Below are 25,640 nucleotides of genomic sequence, written 5' to 3' on the forward strand. Positions count from 1 at the left end.
TGACAAACTGTAAAAAAATATTTACAACAGACATAACTGACTATCAGTTAATATTCTTTATATATGAGGAGCCTGTAAAAACAATAACAAAGATAACCCAACAGAGAAACAGAAAGGTGAATATGGACTTAGCAGAATAAATGAATATGAATATGAATATGGCCTGTAAGACTTCTGCTGAGAAATCCATTGATAGCCTTGTGCAGTTTCCTTTGTAAGTTGCAAGTTTCCGTTTTCTTGCTGCATTTTCTTTAATTCTTTCTATTTAATTTTAATTCTTTTTCTTTAATTTTTTTCTTCTTTAATTTTTGACAGATTTATTATAATGTGTCTTGAAGAAGATCTCTCAGTTGAGCTTGTTTGATGACCCATTTGCTTCGTGAACTTGGATATCCAATTCTCTCCTCAGCTTTGGGAAGCTCTCAGGCATCATTTCATTAAATGAGCTTTCTGCCCCCTTCTCCCTAGTTTCCTCTGGAACTCAATAATTCACAAATTGCTTCTTCTGATGTTATGCCATAGATCACATCAGCTTCCTTCACGCTTTTTCATTCTTTTGTTATTTTTTTCCTCTGAATGGATCATTTCAAAGTTCCTATCTTCCAGCTCACAGATTCTTTCTTCTGCTTCATGCATTCTAAGGTTGATGCTCTCTACTATATTTTTTTTCATTTCATCCATTATATTCTTCAGCTCCAAAATTTGTTTGGTTCTTTTTTTATTATTTCTATCTCTTTGTTAAACTTGCCATTTGTTCGGGTATAGCTTTCCTGATCTCATTAAATTGTCTTTTCTGTGTTCATTGAGCATCCTTCAAACAGCTATTTGAATTCTTTATTGGTACATTACAGATCCTCATGTCTTTGGGATCAGTTACTGGAAGATTACTGTGATCCTTTGGTGTTGTCATCTTTCCTTGACTTTTCATGTTCCTGGAAGTTCTGCATTACTATCTTCACATCTGAAGTAGCAGTCAACTCCTCCAGTCTTTACTAACTATCTTTATGAAAGAAATACCTTCTTTCAGTCCTGCTAGGGATTCTGAGGCTTTCTCAGATTCTCTAGGACAAGCCCGCTCCATACTTCTTGCTCCCTCTTAGGGAAGAATTCTTAAGCCTATTCTCTTCTCTCAATCCTGCAACACAGCAAGCCAAGTGCTGACAACCCTCTCCAAAGCTGAAGTTCAAATCTGCATTCCCTCTCTGGCCAGCAGATTCTAGCTGGCTCTCTGCACATGCTCACTAGCTGTCTGCAAAAGCTCACTCTTGCACCACTGTTGGGAGGGCATGTAGGGTGCTGGCCACAGGGTGAAGGGTGTCTGGGTAAGGCATGCAGCGAGCTGGAGGTGTCTGTTGGCCACTTGTGGGGATCTGCAGGCAAAGCATCCCCAGCCGCTCATGGGTGGGCTTCTTGATGGGGTCCACCTCACAGTAGGATCTGCATTCCTTTAATATCCTCTGAGAGTCCTATGTGCCACTCTCCCAGCCTCTTCTCACCTCCCAGTCACTTAAAAGCCTGGGAGTGTTATTCTCATGGAAGTTCCTCCACACGGAAACAATGAAGAAGGGAATAAATATCCCTTGCCAACAATTAGGACAAAACACTGTTGATTTCAAAGCGAGTTACTAAGAGTATATTTTCCTTCTTATATAGCTTTTGTTTTTACTACAGCTAATACTTGTCTTTCTTCTTATCCAACTGGCCTTTGTCATATCAGTATTCAATCTCTTCACCAAAAAAAAAAAAAAAAAAACGAAAAAGAAAAAAAAAAGAAAGTTCTCATGTCCTTTCCTCTTTCAAGTTCCCTCTTTCTCTAGAAACCTCCCTGCAGGGTCCACTTGCTCCAATCTAAATTGATTACTCTCCTGGCCTGGTACATAGCTTCTATTTTAGAATTTCTCTTTGACGTTCTTCTGTGTCCAAGACTATAATTCTCTTTTTGGTTTACTTCCTCATTTGTTAGAACATTGTGTTAGATGATTTCCTAATACAGGATAAATAAAGATAAATTTTCTGAAAAGAAAATTTGAAAAGATACGTTGTCTAAAATGTTTTTATTGTGCCCTCTCACTTGATTGCTACTTTGGCTGTGTATAGAATTCTAGGTTGAGAATCTTTTGGAAACATGAATGTGTTGCTCCCTTGGTTTCCAGATTTCAATTCTCAATCTCATCCCTTTATATGTGACCTTTGTTTGTTTTGCGGGGGCTGGGAGTTTGTAGCTGGAAGCTATTCATCACAAGTACTCTGACACAAGTTCGCTTCTCTGTTTTCTTTCTCTAAATTAGAGATTTAAATTAGTTGGATTTTTAAATCTTTAGTTGATCCTTGCAGCCTTTTATCTTCTCTCTCATTTTCTGTTTCAGTCTTTTTGTTCAGCTTCCTCACAGAATTGTCCAAGTTTATGTAACAATCCATCTATACTTCAGTTATATATATGCATGAAGGAGAACAGTATACTAGGGTTAGGACAGGGAGACAGACATCTCCTAGGAGGATGACCAAATAATATCAAAAATCTTATCTTCTCATCTCCAACCTGTTCCTAGGGGAACAGGCAACTGGTTGCTGATGCTTTGTTGACAAGATAGGAGAAGCAGACAGACAGAAGAGCTAGCCTCTCCATTGGTAGAATAAATTTAAGTCCATTTTCAATACCATGCCTCCCCCCACCAACCCCTCTCAGCTATAACCACTGTTTCCAAATCACCAATCTGTTTAGGGTTCTGTCAGACTAAGATACAGGCTCTTTGTTCACACCCTATCAGTCTGCACTGTAAGTTGTAGGTCCCACTACTCAGTCAAACTATCAATACTTTCTCTCCTCTTTCAGTTTCAAAACGTGTTGAAGTTTTTATCTATTGATGAAATCTCATATACTTCACACTTTGGAATCTATTCCCTAATTTATTCCTTTATATTTTGAGAGATATTGGCAAGGTGAACAGGATAAATGAATATTACAATCCACCATCTTTTACAGATTTTTTTTCCAATTCACATTTTCACTCTGAACTTCATAACTGGTAATAACTGACTGTGATGATTACTTTTATGTGTTCACCTATATGAGACAGAGGGCGCCAGGATCCATGGGTCCAGGAATGAAGGGGTGTAAGTGCAGTGGCACCACTTACTATTTCTCCTTGTGACCCACTAGCAAAATGTTTGCTTACTGCTCCCAGGACCTTATGCTCTGTTGGCCTAGAAGTCTTAGCTCTAGAGGGAGGAATGCTTCCATCAGGAGACACAACAGTGACGCCACTAAACTGGAAGTTAAAACTTCCAGTTAAGTTCATGCCTCTGAATGAACAAAGAAGGGAGTTACTGTAGGCTGGGGTGACTGATCCTGACTCCCAAGGGGAAATTGGACTGCTACTCCACAATGGTAGTAAGGAAGAGTATGTCTGGAATACAGGAGATCCCTTAGGGCATTTCTTAGTATTATCATACCCTGTGATAAAGACCAATAGAAAACTACAACAACCAATCCTGGCAGGACTACTAATAGCCCAGAGCCTTCAGGAATGAAGGTTTAGGGCAACCTGCCAAGTAAAGAACCATAATCAGCTGAGGTCCTTGCTGAAGGCAAAGAGAATACAGAATTAGTAGGGAAGAAGGTAGTTAAAAATACCAGCTATAACTATATTACAGAAACAAAAACTGTAATTATCATGAGTATTTCCTCCTTATTTTGTTATGATATGCTTGTGTGTATATGTGTATCAAATATCTTTTTCTTCTCTCTCTTAGTCCCTTAGGTAACTCACAATGTATTGACTTTAAGTATTGTTAACTTTACATCACAGGATTTCAGTTACAGGATATTAAGAAAAGTAAACAATGGCCAAAGATTTTATCTCCTCTTCGAAGTAGGATTTAGTGCATTTTCGGTTGTAAGCAGGATACAATGGTTGTACACAGTTCTACCATGTTAGGCAGAATTATGACCGTGCTATTGTCTTCAAGATTGTTTTGCAGATTGTTATTGTCCTGGGGACTAAGTATGGTTTAAGGAGATGCATATGGACACCAAGCTGACAAGGTGTGGACCTGTGATGGTTAATTTCATGTATCAGCTTGACTGGGCCACAGAGTGCCTAGATATTTGATCTAACATTATTCTAGATGTTTCTGTTGCATGTTTTTGGATGTGCTTAACACATAAGTTGATCAAATGAGTAAAGGAGATTGTCCGTATGTTGGTCTCGTCCAATCAGTTAATGGCCTGAATAAAATGAAAAGGCTGACCCTCCTCCAAATAAGAGAGAATTTCTCCAACCTGCCTGCCCTCTAGGTGGGACACTGGTTTTTTCCTGCCTCTGGACTCAAACCGAATCATAACTCTTTCTGGGACTCAAACCCGCTAGCCTTTGAACTGGAACTACACCATCAGCTATTCTGGGTCTCCAACTTGCCCACTGTATATCTTGGGATTTCTTATCTTCCATAATTGTGTAAGCTAAATCCTCATAAAAAGCCTTATATATATAAACACATACACACACACACACACCCTTTTGGTTCTGTTTCTCTGGAGAACCCTGACCAATATTTCTTCCTTATGCCCAAAGCAAGAATAAACAACCCAAAACAACTGAAATGTACCAATGTTGAGGTAAACCATACTTTAGCACACCAAGTACAATGCACGACTCAACAGCAAAAGCTACCTGGGCATGAGGCAGGAATGAATATTATCCAACTTCAATTAACTAATGTCCATTCTAGTGGCTGTCTGTTACAAACTCAATGATTGTGTTCCCCTCAAAATTCATATGTTGAGGCCCTAATCCACATGTGATGGTATCTGAAGATGTGTAATTAAGGTTTGTTGAGGTCATGATGGTGAAGCCCTGGTCCAATGGGATTAGTGCCCTTATATGAAGAGACACTAGAAAGGAGATACTCATGTCTGTGCCTCATGAGACCCTGAACTGGTGCTACACTCAGCTCCAGCCCCTCAAGCCACAGTCAGGAAGCAGCCCAGCACGTCCAAAGACCTGGCTGGGGACATGCACATCCATGCCTCAAGAACTAGGCCTACAGACTTCAGTTTTGGCTGTGGAATCTAAAACAGCTCTGGGATTTCATTCCAGCCAATCTCAGTCACAGTCCAGGGCTACTCCTGCCCATCCAGGGACCCAATTAATGAACAGACAGCAGCCCTCTTAGGTACCTGATGGGAGCCCCACCCATCTATGCAACTGGTAATAGGCCTGCTGTTTAAGGACCCAACTGTGGACTCTGAGGCAGACCCCTGTCCTGGGGCCACCTCCTGAAAAAGGTACTGGAGGCAGTTCAATCCACCCAGGGACCAGTCAGCACCCATGCCCTACCAAGTCCGTGATAAAAAGTTCACCAACAGCAGGCCCTGCTGCACATCCAGAAACAGCTTTGTAACCAGCTCCAAACCAGGCAGACTGAGATCCCAGAGGTAAGCCCATCAGCACACAGAACAGACAGGAAGTGTTTACCAGCTGAAACCAGTCTGTAAAGACTGGTGCTCCTTCAAATGCACAGACACCAATGCAAGGCTACATGGAAGAATCAAGCAAATATGAAAACACCAAAAGAAACTAATAAAGTTCCAATAAATGACCCCAAAGAATGAAGATCTATAGTTTGCCTGACAAAGAACTCAAAATAATCATTAAGGAACTGAATGAAATGTGAGAGAACACAGGTAGCCAACCCAGCAAAATCAGGAAAACAATGAATGAACATAATGAGAAGTTTAATAAAGAAATAGAAACCATTAAAAGTAACCAAAAAGAAACCCTACAGAAGAATACAATGACAGAAATGAAAAATTAAGCAGAGAGCTTCAACAACCAACTTAATCACCCAGGAGAAAGAATCAGTGAACTCAAAGACAGATCACTTGAAATTAGCCCGTTAGAGAAACAAAAAGAAAAAAAGAATAAAAAAGAGTGAAGAAAGCCAATGTGAATTATGGGACACCATCAAGGAAACAAACATTCGCATCATGGGAGTCCCAGAAAGAGAAGGAAGAAAGGGGCAGAAAGAAAATTTAAAGAATTAATAGCAGGGACTTCCTGGTGGTGCAGGGATTAAGAATCCGCCTGCCAATACAGGGGACGCAGGTTCTATCCCTGGTCCAGGAAGATCACACATGCCATGAAGCAACTAAGCCCGTGTGCCACAACTACTGAGCTTGCACTCTAGAGCCCGTGAGCCACAACTACTGAGCCCACTCACCACAACTACTGAAGCCCGCGTGCCTAGAGCCCGTGCTCCACAGCAAGCCACTGCAATGAGAAGCCTGCGCACTGCAAAGAAGAGTAGCCCCCACTCGCTGCAACTAGAGAAAGGCTGCACACAGCAACGAAGATCCAATGCAGCCAAAAATTTAAAAAAAAAAAAAAAAGAATTAATAGCAGAAAATTTCTGAAACCTTGGGAGAATATGGACATTCAGGTACAGGAAGCTCACAGGACCCCAAGCAAGATCAACCCAAAGAAGATTGCTCTGAGACACATTATAATCAATAATCAAAATGTTAAAAGTTAAAGACAAGGAGAGAATTTTAAAAGTAGCAAGAGAAAAATGACCCATCGCATATTAGGGAAATCCACCAGCAGCCCAGTATGGCTATCAGTGGATTTTTCTAAAGAAACCTTGCAAGCCAAGAGAGAGTGAGATGATATATTCAATGTACTGAGTGAAAAAAATTGCCAACCACGAGTACTAACCTGTCCTTCTGAAATGGAAAGTTAAAGACATTCCCAGACAAACAAAGCTAAGCGATTTCATCACCACTAGACCTGCCTTACAAGAAATGATAAAGAGACTTCTTTGAGTTGAAATGAAAGGACACTAAGTAACAATATGAAAACATAAAAAACTATAAAACTCATTGGTAAAGGTAAATATATAGTCAAAATCAGAATATTCTAATACTGTAATGATGGTGTGTAAATCACTTTATCTCGAGTATAAAAGTTTTTTAAAAAAATCAAAAATAACTAAAGGTACAATATTGTTTTGGATATGTCTCCTCAGGGAAGAAAAACAAATGGAATTACAGCAAACTAAAAAGCTTTTGCATAGCAAAGGAAACCATCAACAAAATGAAAAGGTCATCTACTGAATGAGAGAGATATTTGCAAATGATATATCTGATAAGGGGTAAATTATCCAAAATACAAACACACACACAAAACTCATATAACTCAACATCCAAAAAACAAACCACCTGATTTAAAAATGAGAAGAGAATCTGAATAGACATTTTTCCAAAGAAGACATACAGATGGCCAACAGGCATCACATAAAAAGATGCTCAACATCACTAATCATCAGGGAAATGGGCAAATCAAAACCACAATGAGATATTACCTCACACCTGTCAGAATAGCTATTATCAAAAAGACAACAAATGACAAGTGTTGCCAAGAATGTGGATAAAAAGGAACTCCTGTGCACTGTTGGTGAGAATATAAATTTGTGCAGCTGCTATGGAAAACAATATGGAGGTCCCTCAAAAAATTAAAAATAGAACTATTATATGACCCAGAAGTTTCAATTCTGGGTAGTTTTACAAATAAAACAAAAACACTAATTTAAAAAGATATATGCACCCCTATATTCATATGCACACACACGTACACATAAACACGCACACAATGAAATATTACTCAGCCATAATAAGAATGTTGCAACAACGTGGATGGACCCAGAGGGTATTATGCTAAGTGAAATAACTCAGACAGAGAAAGACAAATACCATACGATTTTACTTATATGTGGAATCTAAAAACCAAAACAAATAAACAAACATAGCAAAGTAGAAACAGAGTCACTGATAAAGAGAACAAATAGGTGGTTGCCAGAGGGGAAGAAGGTGGGGGAATGAGTGAAACAGGTGAGGGAAATTAAGAGACACAAACTCCAAATGAGGCACGGGAATGAAATGTACAGCATGGGGAATACAGTCAATAATAACATAATATCTTTGTATGGTGACAGTTGGTAACCAGAGTTATCATGCTGATAATTTCGTAACAATTGAAAATATTGCGTCACCATGTTGTGCGCTAGGAACTAACATAGTTTTGTAGGTCAACTATACTTCAAAACACAAACAGACAAACTCATAGAAAAAGAGATCAGATTTGTGGTTACCAGAGGTGGGGATCAGGGGAGAGAGAACTGGATGAAGGGGGTCAAAAGGTACAAATTCTAGTTATAAGTTAAGTAAGTACTAGGGATGAATGTACAACATGATTAATGTAATGAACACTGCTGTGTGTTACATATGAAAGTTGTTACAAGAGTAAACCCTAAGAGTTCTCATCACAAGAAGAAAGTATTTCTTTAATTTTGTATCTATATGAGATGATGGATGTTCACTAAATTTATTGTGATAATCATTTTATGATGTATGTAAGTCAAACCATTATGCTGTACACCCTAAATGTATACAGTGCTGTACGTCAATTATATCTCAATAAAAATGGAAGAAAAAAATGATGAAAATATAACTATAGGTACAATAATTTGTTAATGGATGCACAATATAAAAAGATGTAAAGTATGACATCAATAGCATAAAATACAAGGAAAGGAGAAGTAAAAGTGTGGAGCTGTGTATACAATTGAAGGTAAGTTGTTATCAGCTTAAAATAGACTGTTATAGCTATAAAATATTTTAGGTAAGCCTCATGGTAACCAAAAAGGGAAAAAACTTAAACACAAAAGATAAAGGAATTAAAACATGCACTACAAAAAAATAAATCACAAAAGAAGACAGAAAGAGAGGGGCAAAAGAACTAAAAAACAGTCAACAAACACTTAACAAACTGACAGTCAGTAGGTCTTTACCTATCAATAATTAAATACTTTAAACATAAATGAACTAAATTCCCATATCAAAAGACATAAAGTGGTTGAATGGATTAAAAAACCAAGATCTAATAATATGTTGCCAACAAGAGACTCACTTTAGCTTTAAGGACACACATAGGTTGAAAGTAAAGAGATGGAAAAAGATATTCTATGCAAATGGTAACCAAAAGAGAGCAGAAGTAGCTACACTTATATCACATATAATAGACTTTCAGTCAAAATCAATCACAAGAGACAAAGAAGGTCACTACATAGTGATAAAGAGGTCAATTCATCAAGAGGGTATAACAATTGTAAGTATATATACACCCTACGTTGGAGCATCTAATATTTAATGCAAATAATGACAGAACTAAAGGGAGAAATAGACAACAATGCAATAATAGTATAGGAGACTTCAGTTTCAATATTGGATGGATGATCCAGACAGAAATGTAATAAGGAAACAGACCTGAAGAACACTACAGACCAAAATGGACCAAAAGACATAGACAGAACATTCCATGCAACAGCAGCAGAATACATATTTGGTATGTATTCTGTACATACATATTCTGTATGTATCCATTTCACAGGATAAATCATATGCTAGGCCACAGAGCAAGACTTAAGAAGATCGAAATCCCATCTGGTCTCTATCTTGACCACAGTGGTATAATTAGAAATCAGTAACAGAAGGAAAACTGGAAAATTCACAAAAATATGGAAATTAAACAACACATTCCCGAACAACCAATCCTGCCATTTGCAACAACATGGATGGACCTTCAGGGCATTCAGACTAAGAGAAATAAGTCTGATAGAGAAAGAAAAATACTATATGATCTCACTTACATGTGGAATCTTTTAAAAAGCTGAACTCAGAAACAGAGAGTGGAAGGGTGGTTGCCAGAGGCCAGGGAAGGGGAGAAATGGGGAGCCACTGGTCAAAGGGTACAAACTTCCAGTTATAAGATGAACAAGTCCTGAGGATCTAATATTCAGCATGGTGATTATAGTGAACAATACTGTATTATATACTTGAAAGTTGGTAATAAGAGAATAAATCTTAAATGTTCTCACCACAAAAAAAAAGTTCTATTTATGTGAGGTGATAGATGTGTTAACTAACCTTATTGTGGTAATTATTTCACAATATATATGTGTATCAAATCATCACATTGTGTACCTTAAACTTACACAATGTTATATATTGATTGTATCTCAATAAAGCTGGGCTTGGCGGGGGTGGGTGGAGAGGGGACCAACAAGGGAGAAGAAGAAATGAAAGATACAGGAAAAGAACCACAGGGACATTATCTCGGATTCTGGGTTCCAAAGCTCTTTATTTGATTCTGTGGTTTGAATCAGTAAATTTCCTGCTATGCTTTAATTCAGTCTTAGCTGAGTTTTTGTGAGATTTAAGAGTACTGACTATAATCCACAGAGTAAAATTTCAAAAATTAAAAAAGTCTAAGTATACAGCTTCAGAAATATAAAAGTATATTCACCAGCACACAGAATCCAGGAATAAATCTACATTACCAGTATTTGCTCCCGGAATGTAAAGACAATTTAATGTTGAGGAATTTATCAATATAACCCAGCACATTAATAAGTCAAAGGAAAATATGTAGTGATTATTTAAATAGCTGTTAAAAAACTACTTATAAAATTTTTAATCTATTTGTTCTTTTACTCTTATTAATCACAACTAAAATGATTCTCCATTAAATGAAAAATACTACCTACCCCAAACCAACAGCCAAAATCATATATAACCTTGGAAGGCTAGATGCATTCCCAGTCAAGTTAGGGAGAAGACAAAGAAGTACACTATTATCATTATTATTTAAAATTATCCTGAAAGCTCTATCATTGCAATTACACTAGAAAATAAATCCAAATTGTAAGTATCAGAAAGGAAATCAACTTTCTATCATTTCAGATGATTGTTTACCTAGAAAATTTTAATACAATCAACAATAAAAATATGTGACACTAAGTATATGGCTGGTAACAAAATAAATATATACAAGTGAATATATTTTTCTGAATATCAATAAAAGCCAGTAAAAATATAAGCAAAACAGTTTCTCTTATCAATAAACACCAATTAGAAAATGTAACATAACAAATTAGAAAACATAATAAGAGGCTATTCATAATAACAATAAAAATATAAAATACCTAGGAATAAAACTAACAAAAAATAAAAAGGACCTTTATAACTAAATCTTTAAAATAAGACCCCCCCAAAAAATCGAGAGACATACCATGTTCTTCTATGGGAAGACTGAATAATGTAAAGATGTCACTTTTCCCCATTACAAATTTATAAATTTGATTTGATCCCAACCAAAATTCCAAAGCGCTTTTATTTAAAAATTTTTTTTGCACATTGACAAAATGATCTCAAGTTCATCTGGAATAATAAATGAATATTAATAGCCAAGAAAACTATGAAAAAAGAATGAGGGGGCATTTGTATGACCAGATAATAAAAATATATTATAAAACTGACAAAAACTAAAAGAAGGTAATACTGACACATGAGTAGTCAGACCAATCAATGGACATTAAGAGAAAAAGCAGAAATCAAGCCCAAGTGTACGTAAAAATTTAATAAGTAATTTAAATAAGATTTCAAATTAAAAGAGAGATTATAATTGAGGTGAAGGCAAATAACAAACCATTCTGAAAAAAAGTAACATTAGAAATCAGCATATAGTCATCATCTCTGAATGAATAAAATGAAAAAGGAAAAAAAGAAGAATGCCAACCTCATACTATACACTCCATATTCCCCTGCATTACAGAGTTAAGTATTAAAAAATATTTAAAATCTACTAGAAAATAATGCTCTGATACTATACTAAGAAAGTCTTGTAAAACATGTAAGTAAAGTTGGAAACCATAAAGGAAAGGAATAACAGATTTGTTTACATAAAAATGTAAACATGGCAAAAAAATACTAAAAACAAAAGGAAGAGGCAAGTAATAACTGGGCAAATATATTACATGTATTACATTACATCCTATATGACATAAATTAAAGTTCTTTAAAATCAATAAGAAAAACACATCAATTTTTAAGTGAACAAATAACATCGACAAGCAAATCACAAAAGAAGGAATAAATATATGGAGACAAAAAAATTCAACATCACTAATAATCGAGAAAGAGAAAAAAGAAAATTACCAAATGAAAGTTTAAAAACAATAGCACCTAATCCTGACTAGGATATAGAGAGTTAAAACATTTATTATTGAAAACTGCTTGGAACATAAACTAATAAATACTTTTCTAAAGAGAAATTTGGCAAAACTATATCTAAAACCTTAAAAGTACACACCCCCTTATAGCAATTTAACCTCAGAAAATAATCAGGATTTTGTGAAATTGTTTAGAAAGCCATTTACCTCAGCATTGTTTACAGTAACTGCAGCCGTGGAGTTTTTGGCATGGCAAGGTCAGGCACAAGAATACCAGGGTCTTTTTGGTAAGAAGTGAGGGGCAACAGAATTGGAACTGAAAACTTGGTAGAAACTGAGGTAACTTGAGGGTCCCTCTGCTTTTTCATGTGTCCCATAATCAATTGATTGTGTTCGCTCTCTCCTCCTCTATTCTCCCATGAATTGGTTTCTTCAACTTGTTCAACAATCCTACTCCCTGCATCTCTTGTATATAGCTTAAGCTCGCCATAACCCTTCTAGCCCTCCTCCTACATCATGCTATCTCTCAAAGAATTCGTAGTTTCAGCGCTACTCTTAACTACCTTTCTTTACTTATATATTCCCCCCAAAAAAAGGAATTAGGCCTAGCTCCTCTCATCCGAGACCGCTGGTAGTAAGTCAGCGGCTAACTCTTGGCTCACACTGGATCCAACCAGCTGTGGCCAGGGTAGCAGGATGCATGGGCAGGACAAGCGTTACGACATTTCTAGTACAAAGACACGGATGCATGCACACATACACGCATACACACACACACACACTCACACAAAATCCTGGAAATCCCAGTAATAGCAGACTGGCTAATAAATTATAGCACATTGATGGGGAGGGGGGGATATGCCCAGTATATTACAACATAGAAAGCACAGCTTATAATATATTACCCCAATGAAGAAATCGGGATAATAGAATTATAGCTGTTTTTTTTTTTAATGGATGCAGAAGTTTCTTTAATGAAATTGTGGAAATTATCCAATGAGATGCAGACAATGAATAATACTCTAAGCAGATCCAGTGACCATGATGAAAACTGATCATTTCTGAAGTTAAAAAAAGCATTATATGGGACTTCCCTAGTGGCGCAGTGGTTGAGAGTCCGCCTGCCGATGCAGGGGACACGGGTTCGTGCCCCGGTCCGGGAAGATCCCACATGCCGCGGAGCGGCTGGGCCCGTGAGCCATGGCCGCTGAGCCTGCGCGTCCGGAGCCTGCGCTCCACAGCGGGAGAGGCCACAACAGTGAGAGGCCCGCGTACCGCAAAAAGAAAAAAAAAAAAAAAAAAAAAAAAAAGCATTATATGAAACTATCATAGCATTGTAAATCAACTATACTGCAATAAAATTTTTTTTTTAAAAAGAAAGCATTATATGGCTATAAATCATCAGGAGGTACAGCTGTTCTTATTTTTATTCTTGGTAGCTTTCTATTTCCCCAAATCTCTACAATAAACAGAGATTTCTTTTATACCCAGAAAAGAACCACTAGCTTTATATAATGATTTTTTAAATTTTTAAAATTTTACTTTGTTTTAGAAAACATTGTGATTACCTTTCCAACGCCACATCTGGTGCCTTCATTCACCATGCCAGGATCGGGAACATCTGACCCAAGCTGGAAATCCACACCCCAACATTTGGTGCCTCTCCCAGGAGTCTGTATAATAGCAGGCACAATTCCAAATACAGGCATTTCTTGTACATTCTCACATTGAAGCTTTCCACACAAAGCATTCCTGGAAAGATAAATAATGCAAACTACAATGCATCCAGTGTAGATACAAAAGAAAAATTATATATTTTTTGTATATAGGCAGGGAGTTTACTGCTGTTTAGCTAAAGGGAATCTCAACAGAAAAAGTGTGTGAAAGCAACAGAGGTCTAAGTAGCTCTCTTTAAATATGGCAGAGAAGAGGTAAGTGGATGCAAAGATGCAAATTAGTAGGGTACCAGGGGGGTGTGGATGCTGACACGTAATAATCCCTCTTCACTACCTGCCTAGGGCTCAAAAAAGTCTAACTAATAAAGTTGTTTTTAAATGTGATATAATTTTATAAATGCTTTTACACAGAAAATAATAGAACTATACCAAAATTCAATTGTGTCTTCTTACAGAGTTATAGTAAAGAGAAACCTAGATTTTGTAATGTTAAATAAGTATGACAGGACTCCACCTTTCTTCACTTGGCTAACTGACTTAAAGACTCAATTCATTAACTCATTAATTCACTAATTCAATTCACTAATTCAGTAACAACGTTATGAAGACTTCCCTGACTACATTTCCTATTACAAGGCTGTGTGAGTTAAACGTCCTTCCTATAGCCCTCCAGGATATAATAAGTATCCCTAACATCAACTCTTATGATGCTGTATTGAAATTTCCTATTAAATTGTCTTTGTCTTTTTTCTTTTTTTTTTGGCTGCGTTGGGTCTTCGTTGCTGCGTGCGGGCTTTCTCTAGGTGCGGCGAGCGGAGGCTACTCTTCGTTGCCGTGCACTGGCTTCTCACTGCGGTGGCTTCTCTTGTTGCGGAGCACGGGCTCTAGGCGCACGGCTTCAGTAGTTGTGGCACGCGGGCTCAGTAGTTGTGGCGCACGGGCTTAGTTGCTCCGCAGCATGTGGGATCTTCCCGGACCAGGGCTCGAACCCGTGTCCCCTGCATTGGCAGGTGGATTCTTAACTACTGTGCCACCAGGGAAGTCCTAACTGATTGTCTTTTGATCCAAGCACCTACCCTATTCTTAAATCTCCCCTATGCTATCGCTGCCAAGTCATTATAGGATATTGTTTTCCAATTCCTCTAATTCATCACCTCCTAAATATTCTCATACCAGCTATCATATCTTTTACTTCTTGAGTTAAAATCTGTCTCCCTATAACTTTTCCTCATTGGTCCCAGATCTTCGACATGAGACCACACAGATAATGTCTTTTCTTTCCTCCACATGAAAGCTTTTTAGGACAATTATGACGTAGGTCCTAATTACTTCACAGGACAATAGTCTACAATCATTTCTCATGCAACAAGGAAGCTCCCCTCTAAATATGTTAATTGGAAAAGTATTTCTTAAGACAATACTCTGACATTGATGAGGGGGTAGTGGAAGTATAAATCAGTCAAACGTTTTGAAGGTCAATTTAGAAGCATCTATGAAGAGCCTTTAAAACTATCTTCTATTTTCTTTTGAGAAAAATCTACTTAAGAAACAATCAGAGACATAAATACTTAAACTGTGTTTATCACAGCCTTGTTTAAAAAAGCAATTGACTGGAAACAACTTACATTTTAACATAAGGAAATGGTTAAAAGAAGCTGGATATATCCTATAAATGCCCTTAATAGAGTGGAAAGTAAATACATCAACTTATAAAACAGTATAATTCATACTATGCAATTTTGTTTATACATACAGATGTGGGTCTCTGAGTACACATATGTGTATGTATATATGTGTATGATACATATTTATACGCTTATGAATACACATGAGAAGGAAATAACAATAAAGCTTTAACAGAGTATCTCTGGATGACAGGACCATATGTGACCAGTTTCTTGAGACTTTTCTAGATTTTATGCGTTTTCTATGATGGGGATGATTATAAAGAGGGTGACGATGATGATGATGATAAGTCCTACAATGAACCGGGTACTCTTCTTAGTATTAACATCCACCAACTCATTCAGTCTTTAAAACAACGCTTAGAAATAGGTACCATTATTATTCCCATTTTACAGAAGAGAAAAATGAAGTATGTAAGCGAAGTAATGCGTCCAAAGTCTCAGAGATCTTAAGTGGTTAAAGCAGTATTCAAACCCAGAGTCTAACTTCAAATGTGTATTCCTAATGACTATATTACATTATCCTTATATTACTATTATAAAATGCTTTTCAAATCAGCTACCCAGTAATTTAAGTTTTGCAAATGTAGTTGCTATATTTTCATCAAGATATTCATAAAAATATGGAAACGGGACCAGGCTAAAGACAAGGATAAGGCATATGTAGCAAGCCCCTTCCAGGTCTGCATCAATTCACTTATCCCAAGGTTTAGCTCAGCTCATTCAATTAGTCACACTAATTCCACCCATTAGATATATCATCTGTTCCTTCATTCATTCAACAAACAGTTAATAGGCACTTACTATGACAATGTGCCAGGCACTATTTTAAACACAGAATGGACTTTACAGTGTAGTGACAAGGGTGGTAACCAGATGGTCACTTAAACAAATGAGATGTTTTATGAGACAAATACTACAAAAAAAAATTCCGGGGCTTCCCTGGTGGCGCAGTGGTTGCGCGTCCGCCTGCCGATGCAGGGGAACCGGGTTCGCGGCGCAGTGGTTGAGAGTCCGCCTGCCGATGCAGGGGACACCTGTTCGTGCCCCGGTCCGGGAAGATCCCGCGTGCCACGGAGCGCCTGCGCCCGTGAGCCATGGCTGCTGGGCCTGCGCGTCCGGAGCCTGTGCTCCGCAACGGGAGAGGCCGCAGCAGAGGGAGGCCCGCATACCACAAAAAAAAAAAAAAAAAAAAAAAAAAAAATTCCGAAGTATTAAATTTGGTAGTAATGAAAGGATCAGTTCTTCCAAAAGACATAACAATCCTAAATGTGTATGCACTTAATAACATAAGCACTGAAGAACACACTTCAAAACACATACAGCAAAAATTTATAGAACTAAAAGGAGAAATAGACAACGTCATAATCGCAGCTGGGGATTTTAACACACCTCTCTCAGAAACTGAAGGGTAAACAGATAAACACACACACACCCAAAATATACAAGATTTGAACAAGACCATTAATTAACTTGACATTTATAGAATAATACATCCAACAACTGCAAGATACACTTTTCTTTTTAATTGAACATGAAACATTCACCAAAATAGACCATATGCTGGACACTAATTCACCTCTCAATAAATTGAAAAGAACTGAAATCATAGAGAGTACGTTCTCAATGGAATTAAACTAGAAATCAAAAACAAACAGATAACCAGAATATTCCCAAATATTTGGAAATTAGCAATACACTTTTTTTTTTTTTTTTTTTTTTTTTTTTGTGGTATGCGGGCCTCCCCCTGTTGCGGCCTCTCCCGTTGCGGAGCACAGGCTCCGGACACGCAGGCTCAGCGGCCATGGCTCACGGGCCCAGCCGCTCCGCGGCATGTGGGATCCTCGCGGACCGGGGCACGAACCCGGTTCCCCTGCATCGGCAGGCGGACCGCAACCATTGCGCCACCAGGGAAGCCCGCAATACACTTTTAATAACACATGAGTCAAAGGAGAAATCACAGTGTAACTTAGAAAATATCATGAACTGAACAATAAGAAAAATACAACACATCAAATTCAATGAAAGAGAAACATACAATTTTTTAACCAGTTCATCCTTCTTTCATCTTTCAAATTGCTACTTTTCTCATTTTGATTTAGCCTAATTATGTTAGCCAAGATGGGTCCAATTCCTCCAAGTGCAGGACAGAGCCCTCCTTGGTCTTTTCTAAACACCATAAAAGAATCTTGAAAATGCTGTGCCTATAACTGGTTTTGTATCTGACCTTCCCTTTATCTGGAAAATTACCTATTATACTACCTATTGGATCGGCCAAAAAGTTCATTCTGTCAGTGAATATGTTGTTCAATAAAGTTATTCGTGAAAATTTAAAATGTGTCTTTTATTTTTACTTAAAACCGAATGAATTTTTTGGCCGAGCCAATATCTTTTCTAAGGCAGTACCACTTTTAGTGATTATTCTTGCTAAGGCAATGGTTTGGACATAAAACCTTCCCGTGCAATTTAAATATACTAAAAATTTATTAAGAATAATAGTTTGACTTCCCCAGAAAAAGAGTGCTATATAAATGCAAGAGAACTTATATCTACAACTAGTTTTGAGACTATACAAGGTAGTCAAAACAGTTATGTTCATACGCTTTTTTGAAATACTTTCTTGTTTTTCTAACTTCCTTCAACCTACTCTGTTTTATATATCAAGAAAGGTATATTCTAAATATTCTGTGAAATATACTTTATGTGGATAACTAATTTATAACGAATTGGAACAACATAATTTGGCTAACACTAAAAAAATAAAAGCACACAGCATTAAGAACATCTATAAGAGGGACATCTGACCCTGTTAAGGAAGTTGAGGAAGTCTTTCTTAGAGAAGTTGTACTTAAAATGGCAGAGAGAGGAGAGCATGTCAGGCAGAAGGAACAGCATGTGCCAAGGCCCTGTGGCAGAGGACGACATGTAGACCAGTAGAGCTGAAGTATTTCACATTTAATGGCTAGAGAAAGATGAGCCTACAAATAAATACATTAAAGGAGCATCCAGAAACAGAAAAAAATACTAGAAGAACATTCTACACAAAAGCCAAGGAAAGGGGTTTCTTCAAGGAGAAAATGGTCAACATAGTTGAATGCTACTGAAAGGTCCAGAAGCATGAAGACCTGAAGATGCCTGTTGGATTTCGGAACACGGAGGTCACGGTTGTTATTTCTTCTTAGTAAGCATTGTTTTACCTCAGTTGCTTAGCCTAATTGGCAGAGTAGGAGGTGAAGTGAGTAGAAGAGAAGCACAGTATTATAGAATAATTCCAATTATGCAAAATGTTAGTGTGTGTATGTATAGTGCACGGAAACAACAAAAAAAGGGAAGACATACACTGAAATTAGTGAATACATACAGACAGAGATTATGGCTGACTTTTGTTTATATTTTTGTAATAATATTAATTTTTTTACAATGTGCAAATGTTATAGAAACAAAAAATTCTTTTCATTTGTCACTTTCAAATTATATAGAGCCAGAAGAAAATGATAAAGTCCAGAATTAATTCTGCAGATACCTTTATGTATGGATTTAGCAGCATAATCTTTTAATGAAAGCAAGAGGGAGAAGAGTGTTTATTTGGGCTTCTTATTGTAGAACAGGATAAACAAAAGTAACATTCTAAAAATCATTATATTTTAGACAGGTAATGTCAAAAGGTATGAATAATTTTACCCTTCCTATTCAGAATCTCTCTGAAGTCATGTTTTACAAAATTGTTAAATTTGAAAAGTTAGATGTTTAAGGGGGAGAAAGTCGGCAGTCACAAGGAGCTGTAAAAGATACTAAAGATGACTGATCTTACAACCTTTCATATTCTTTTATACTCTTGCCTCCACTTACCCAGTGGCACACTTCTTGTATTCATTGCCAGAGAAACCACAATTGCCAAATCTGTCACCTTTGGAATTCACATCAATGAAACAATCCCTTGGAGCAGCCTTGGCTTCTGTAACATCAAAAAAAAATTTTTTTGTACACCTGAAACTAACACAACATTGTAAATCAACTATACTCCAATAAGATTAAAAAAAATTTTTTTAAGTTATGGCAATTTAATTCAGAAATAAAAGTATTCCCTACAACAGTCCATACGCCTGGATAAACTGCCTCAACACCTCTGAAAAGGTTTCAGAGCCTACAGATAAAACATTTTGTTCCACATTTTATAATTAACAACAAAATGTGAAAATAAAGCTTAGATGGTACGTAAAAGTTAGCCTGGACTCGAGCACTCAAGTCCTCAAAGAAGTGTCATTAAACAAGATGAAATTATTAACCATGATGGGACTTCCCTGGTGGTGCAGTGGTTAAGAATCTGCCTGCCAATGCAGGGTACACGGGTTCAAGCCCTGGTCCAGGAATATCCCAAATGCTGCAGAGCAACTAAGCCCGTGAGCCACAACTACTGAGCCCGCGAGCCACAACCACTGAAGCCCAAGCACCTAGAGCCCGTGCTCCACAACAAGAGAAGCCACCACAAGGAGAAGTCTGCACACGCAATGAAGAGTAGCCCCCGCTCGCTGCAACTAGAGAAAGCCCGCGCACAGCAACAAAGACGCAACTCAGCCCAAATAAATAAATAAATTTATATTAACCATGATGAAATTAAAATCCATGCACAGTATGGTAGCACTTTCAGCATATTAATTCTCATTGCTCTCAAACACAGGTCTACTGCACCCCTGGTTAGATCAGGCTGGGAGGGTTGGTGAAAACACTTCCAGGTATTATTTTTTTTAACTTACCATATATGGATGCTTAATTTAGGTATTAATTACATTGACAAAGAGCCATGACAGCTAATAAAGTATCAAACCATTCTTGTTTTCTTATATCTTATATATGTACCACTTAATGTTTGATTTTTCCACTTAATTATATATTCCTAAAAATATTTTATTTGGAAATATTTTGAAGCCAAAATGGCAGTACATTCTATCTAATAATGGAAATTCATGTGTCTGTCTTACACACCTGATACTACGTTGTTCAGTTTACAAGAAAATGGATATGCAGTGAAAGGAGTTGGAAGGAAATAAGAGGTGGAGGATCAAGTAATCTGAAAATGGATGCAGAATACTTGCACAGGATCAACGTCACATGGCAATAACTCTAGCAAAGCACATGCTCACACTCACATTTATATTAGGAAAAAGTGACTAAATTAATAACAAGCCCCCCCCCCAATAATGTGGTTCCTTCGGTCGTCCTAGACTTTTCTGCAGGCCTCTAAAAAGATAATATACTTGCTAAATAATAGCATTTGCTTCTCTAAAATGCCTATCTGTAAGTACTTTTTTGGTCTGCAGTAACCTGTCCATTCCTGCAAAATATATCAGAAGTTCACAGATCTCTGCCACTGTGTCCCATGACCTGACTAACATAAATGAAGTCCCATTTCATGCTTAGTCTTCTCTCCTCCGACCCTATCTGATCAAGGTTCCCATGACCCCCTCCTTGGGTTTGATTAATTTGCTAGAGTGGCTCACAGAACTCAGAGAAACATTTTACTCACTAGATTACTGGTGTATTATCAACGAATATAACTCAGGAACAGCCAGATGGAAGAGATGCATAGGGCAAGGTATAGAGAAAGGGGCTTGGAGGTTCCAGACCCTGCCAAGTGTGACACTCTCCCTGCATCTCCACTTGTTCACCAAGCCAGAAGCTCTCCAAACCCTGTCCTTTTGGGTTTCCATGGAGGCTTCATTACATAGGCATGATTGATTAAATCACTGGCCACTTGTGAGTACGGCAATCTCCAGTCCCAGAGGTGGGGGAACTGAAAGTTCCAACTGCTAATCACAGGGTTAATTCCCTGGCAACCAGCCCCATCCTTAAGTCACTGAGGGGTTTTCCAAAAGTCACTTCATTGACATAACAAAAGACACTTTTACAGTTCTCATCACTTGGGAAATTCCAAGGGTTTTAGGAGCTCATGCCAGGAACTGGACAAAGACCAATTTTTTTTGGTTTGTTATAAATCACAACAGTCAACACTGCTCTACCTAAAATTATAATTAATCCATATTAAGAGGATGGAGAATGAAAAATGATGATGAGAGCTGACAAGTGTTGAGAGAAGAGAAGGTAAGAAATTAAATTCTCATCCTCTGCAGTGAAAAATTAACAGTTAATACTTAGAATGGAAAAATCAAAAAGTAGCATTACCAAGAAATTATCTAAAGACCTGGAGCAAGTAACAAAGTAATCGGCTAGAAATCAGCAAGAAAAGGTAAAAATGGTTGCCTTAAGGGATGGGGCTCTTATGTGGAGGCACACTTTACTTTTTCATAAAATCTTGTGAATGATTTGGCTCTTTAATCTACTGTATGTGTAACTTTGATAAAAATGAAATATTTTAAAAAGAGACACAATAAAAAATATATTAAATACTACTAGGTAAAGAATGGATTCCATTTATATAATAGAATACTCTAATGCTCTATGATCTAAATATAGCAATACAGATGGATTGCAAAAACATTTTGAGTGAACAATGAAAACAGAAGACCCATGTGTATGTCCCCATACTATTTACATGAATTTATTAAAGCTAGAATACAATACTGTGTATACATATGTATACATATAATGTTAATATACACAGGATAGAGAGGTGAGAAAGTATTATAAAAACAAAAATCATCAACTGAATTTGGACACATCAAATTCATGACCATGATTGCCTACAGAGAAGGAAAGAGGGAGACATGATAGGAGAGAAGAAACAGGAGAATTTCAATTTTAGCAATAATGTTTGCTTTCCATTTTTAACAAAAACTAAAACAAAAAAATAAAATCAAAGCAATCAATATAAATAAAATATCTTACTTGAGCCAAAGATGACTTGACACTGAGCATCATAATATTGGCACATGCCATTGTAACAATAGGCTCTGTTATTCTGGCAAGGATATCCATTCTGAATAAAAACATCTGGCTGACAGAACTGAGAAGAACCGTTGCAATATTCTGGAACATCACATTCATTGGTTTTTCCTCGGCACAAAGTACCTCCTGGAAGGAACTAGGGTAATAGGATTGAAATTGAACAGGAATATCAGGAAAATTCCCACAAATTAATCAAATTGGAAACCACAGTATTTATATCTATAAAAAGTTCTAACAAAAACAAAAGATCGGGCTTCCCTGGTGGCGCAGTGGTTGGGAATCGGCCTGCCAATGCAGGGAACACGGGTTCGAGCCCTGGTCTGGGAAGATCCCACATGCCGCGGAGCAACTAAGCCCGTGAGCCACAACTACTGAGCCAGCGCATCTGGAGCCTGTGCTCCGCAACGGGAGAGGCCGCGACAGTGAGAGGCCCGCGCACCGCGATGAAGAGTGGCCCCTGCTCGCCGCAACTGGAGAAAGCCCTCGCACAGAAACGAAGACCCAACTCAGCCAAAAATAAATAAATAAATAAATTTTTAAAAAAACAAAAAACAAAAAAAACCCAAAAGATTAAATAACCCAATAGAAAAATGAACAAAGGCCCGTAATAGGCTATTCATAAAAGTCATGAAATATGGAAAATGAAAAAGCATAGCCTCATTGATAACCAAAAGAAATGCAAATTAAACTAAGATATAAAAGCACTTTACAGCTATCAAACTAACCTGGATCGTAACACTGGCTAGCAACCAATGTTAGTACGAGGAAACAAAAATAGTGCTTACATGATGTAATCAATACTGTACACTTGTACAGTAATCAGTGTATTGATTATACTGGCAATTACAGACTGGCACATTTGTAGAAGGTATATAAAATGTGTGTCAAAAATTTTCATATGCATACTCTGTCCCAACAATTCCACTTATAAGCAAATATTGGAAGCTATCTAAATGTCCATCATTAGTAGACCAGATAAAGAAATTATGGTACAGCCATACAAAGGAATACTAACTATATAACCTTGTAGAACTACATGAATGGAAGAAAATCCATGGTTATCTTACTGAAAAAAGTACATAGTAAAGATATGTATACCCATGTTTACCCACTTTCACAAAGACACACACCTACACACACACTCAAACTCACATTTACATAGGAAAAAGTGACTAATAACAAATTATCAAACAATGGCTACTTGAAGAGGGTAAAATGATAGAGGGTCTTTCAGTGTCTACTTTCTATTGTTGACTTTTTAATGAAAAACATAGCTCACTCTTATATCAGAAAAAAAATATCTTTAGACCATTTGTCATAAAAGAACATGATACAAAACTGCAAACAAGTGTCATAAAACTTCTCATGTAATCATGTAATAAAAATAATGCTCTCTTACGGATCAGAGAAAACCAATTTTGATATATGCATATTTTTCCTTTTTCTATTTTTTCCAAATAGGGAGGAATTCCCTACCCAACAGTCTTGACAACAGTCGCCATATGCACATTCAGCAGATGATTTAAGTTTACAAGTACTTCCTTCACAACAAGGGTCCAATTCACATTCCTGTAAAGAGAAAATGACTGTCAATAAAGAAATAAATTATTGTTATCAATATTCATTAATAAAATTCTTATCTTAGACCTATGCTTCCTTCTAAGCTGACTGTAACAGTTACTCTCTGGAAACAGTCCCTTACTATCCTTCTGGATTTATCAGTGACTCTTTAGCTATTATCTAGGTCTCAACATATTTCAAAGGACTGAAATCACAGAAAGTATGTGTCTTAGTCTGCTGGGATTGCCAGAACAAGATACCATAGACTAATGACTTAAACAAAAGAAATTTATTACGTCAGCTCTGAAGGCTAGAGGCCCACGATCAAAGTTCCAGCCAATTCAGTTTCTGGCGCAGACTCTCTTCCTTGGCTTGCAGACAGCTGCCTTCTTGCTGTGTGCTCACATGGCCTTTCTTCAGTGCATGTGTTCAGAGAGAAAGCAAGTAAACTCTCCAGTGTCTCTTTTTTATAAGGACTCTAATCCTATCAGATCAAGGCCCACCCTTATGACCTCATTTAACCTTAATTACTTTCCTAGAGGTCCCTTCTCCAAATACAGACATACTTGGGGGTTAGGGCTTCAACATATGAATTTGGGGGACACAAACATTCAGTTTATAACAGTGTGTTTAATGATCACAGGAAATTAAGCACTCATAAATGCACTTCTCTTCATGCTCACGGTCTGACTTCTCTGTTGGGTGGATTTCCACCCATGTGGACATTCTTTTTATCTTGCTTGGCTTCTCTCACCCTCCACTTTGGCCCACCATGGCTCCCTACCCCTGCCCCGAACCTTCCACCCAGTGACATCTACTCTCCTATGTTCCAACTAATGTCTTCAGGTATGAATTGTTTGAGAAGGGAAGGAGAAAGGAGAGGGGGAAAGAAGAAGATAGAAGAAAGGAGGAGGAGGAGAGAAGGGGGCAGGGGATATAAGCTTTAATTTTTGAAGAATATTTATTTTCCTATGTTGCAGAATTCTAGGCTGATGGTTTCTTCCTTTCAGAACTATAAATCTGCTGTTCTACTGTCTTCTGCTCCCAAAATTAGCTGCCATTTATACATTTGTTCCCCATTTTCTTCTGACTTCTTGCATTATTTTCTGCTTATCTCAGCACTTTGATTACAGTGTGCCTACAATCATTCTTAGTAATGATTCTGATTGGCTTTACTTAGTGTTTTAGAATTGTAACTTAATATTTTCTGTTAAATATGGGAAATTTTCAGCCATTATTTCTTTGAATACTTTTTCCATCTCGTTCTCACTCTCCTCTTGGGATTTCACTTATAATTACATTAGGCTCTTTGATAATGCCTACATGTCTCTGATGCTCCGTTCATTTTTCTTTAATCTTTCTTCTTTTTTCTTTAGATTGGATTATTTCTTTTGTTCTACTTCATGTTCATTGACTCTTTTTCTGCCATCTTAGTCTGCTATTAATTCTACCCAGTGAATCTTTCATTTATTAGACTTTTTAGTTCTATAATTTCCATTTGGTTCTTTATTATACACTTCTCTGCTGAGATTCTTCATACGTTTACTCACGAAGACCATATTTTTCTTTAATTCTCTGATGATAAAGAGTGCACTATAACTCATGGCAGCTTTATTCATAATAGCAAAATGTTAGAAACAACCTAGGTATCCTTTAATGGGTGAATGGTTAAACAAACTTCAGATAGGCCCTTTGAGCTGGTGGAAATACCAGCCTAAACATTATTCCAAATCTCTGAAGTAATATCCAT

General features: G+C 37.2%; 1 protein-coding gene across 3 annotated transcripts in view; it reads right to left on the reverse strand.

Moving 5' to 3' along the window:
* Positions 1-25,640, reverse strand: part of ADAM9 (ADAM metallopeptidase domain 9) — a 103,830-nt gene that overhangs the window by 20,008 nt on the left and 58,182 nt on the right. For all 3 annotated transcript variants that reach the window (XM_028481859.2, XM_024131430.1, XM_028481857.2), the window contains 4 exons: positions 23,807-23,899; positions 22,271-22,466; positions 19,277-19,382; positions 13,635-13,818 (listed from right to left, as the gene is read on the reverse strand). In XM_028481859.2, the coding sequence (XP_028337660.1) occupies positions 13,635-13,818; positions 19,277-19,382; positions 22,271-22,466; positions 23,807-23,899 (579 nt within the window). The remainder of the gene's footprint in view (positions 1-13,634; positions 13,819-19,276; positions 19,383-22,270; positions 22,467-23,806; positions 23,900-25,640) is intronic.

Source organism: Physeter macrocephalus, chromosome 20, assembly GCF_002837175.3.
Source record: "Physeter macrocephalus isolate SW-GA chromosome 20, ASM283717v5, whole genome shotgun sequence".
NCBI classification, from domain to species: domain Eukaryota; kingdom Metazoa; phylum Chordata; class Mammalia; order Artiodactyla; family Physeteridae; genus Physeter; species Physeter macrocephalus.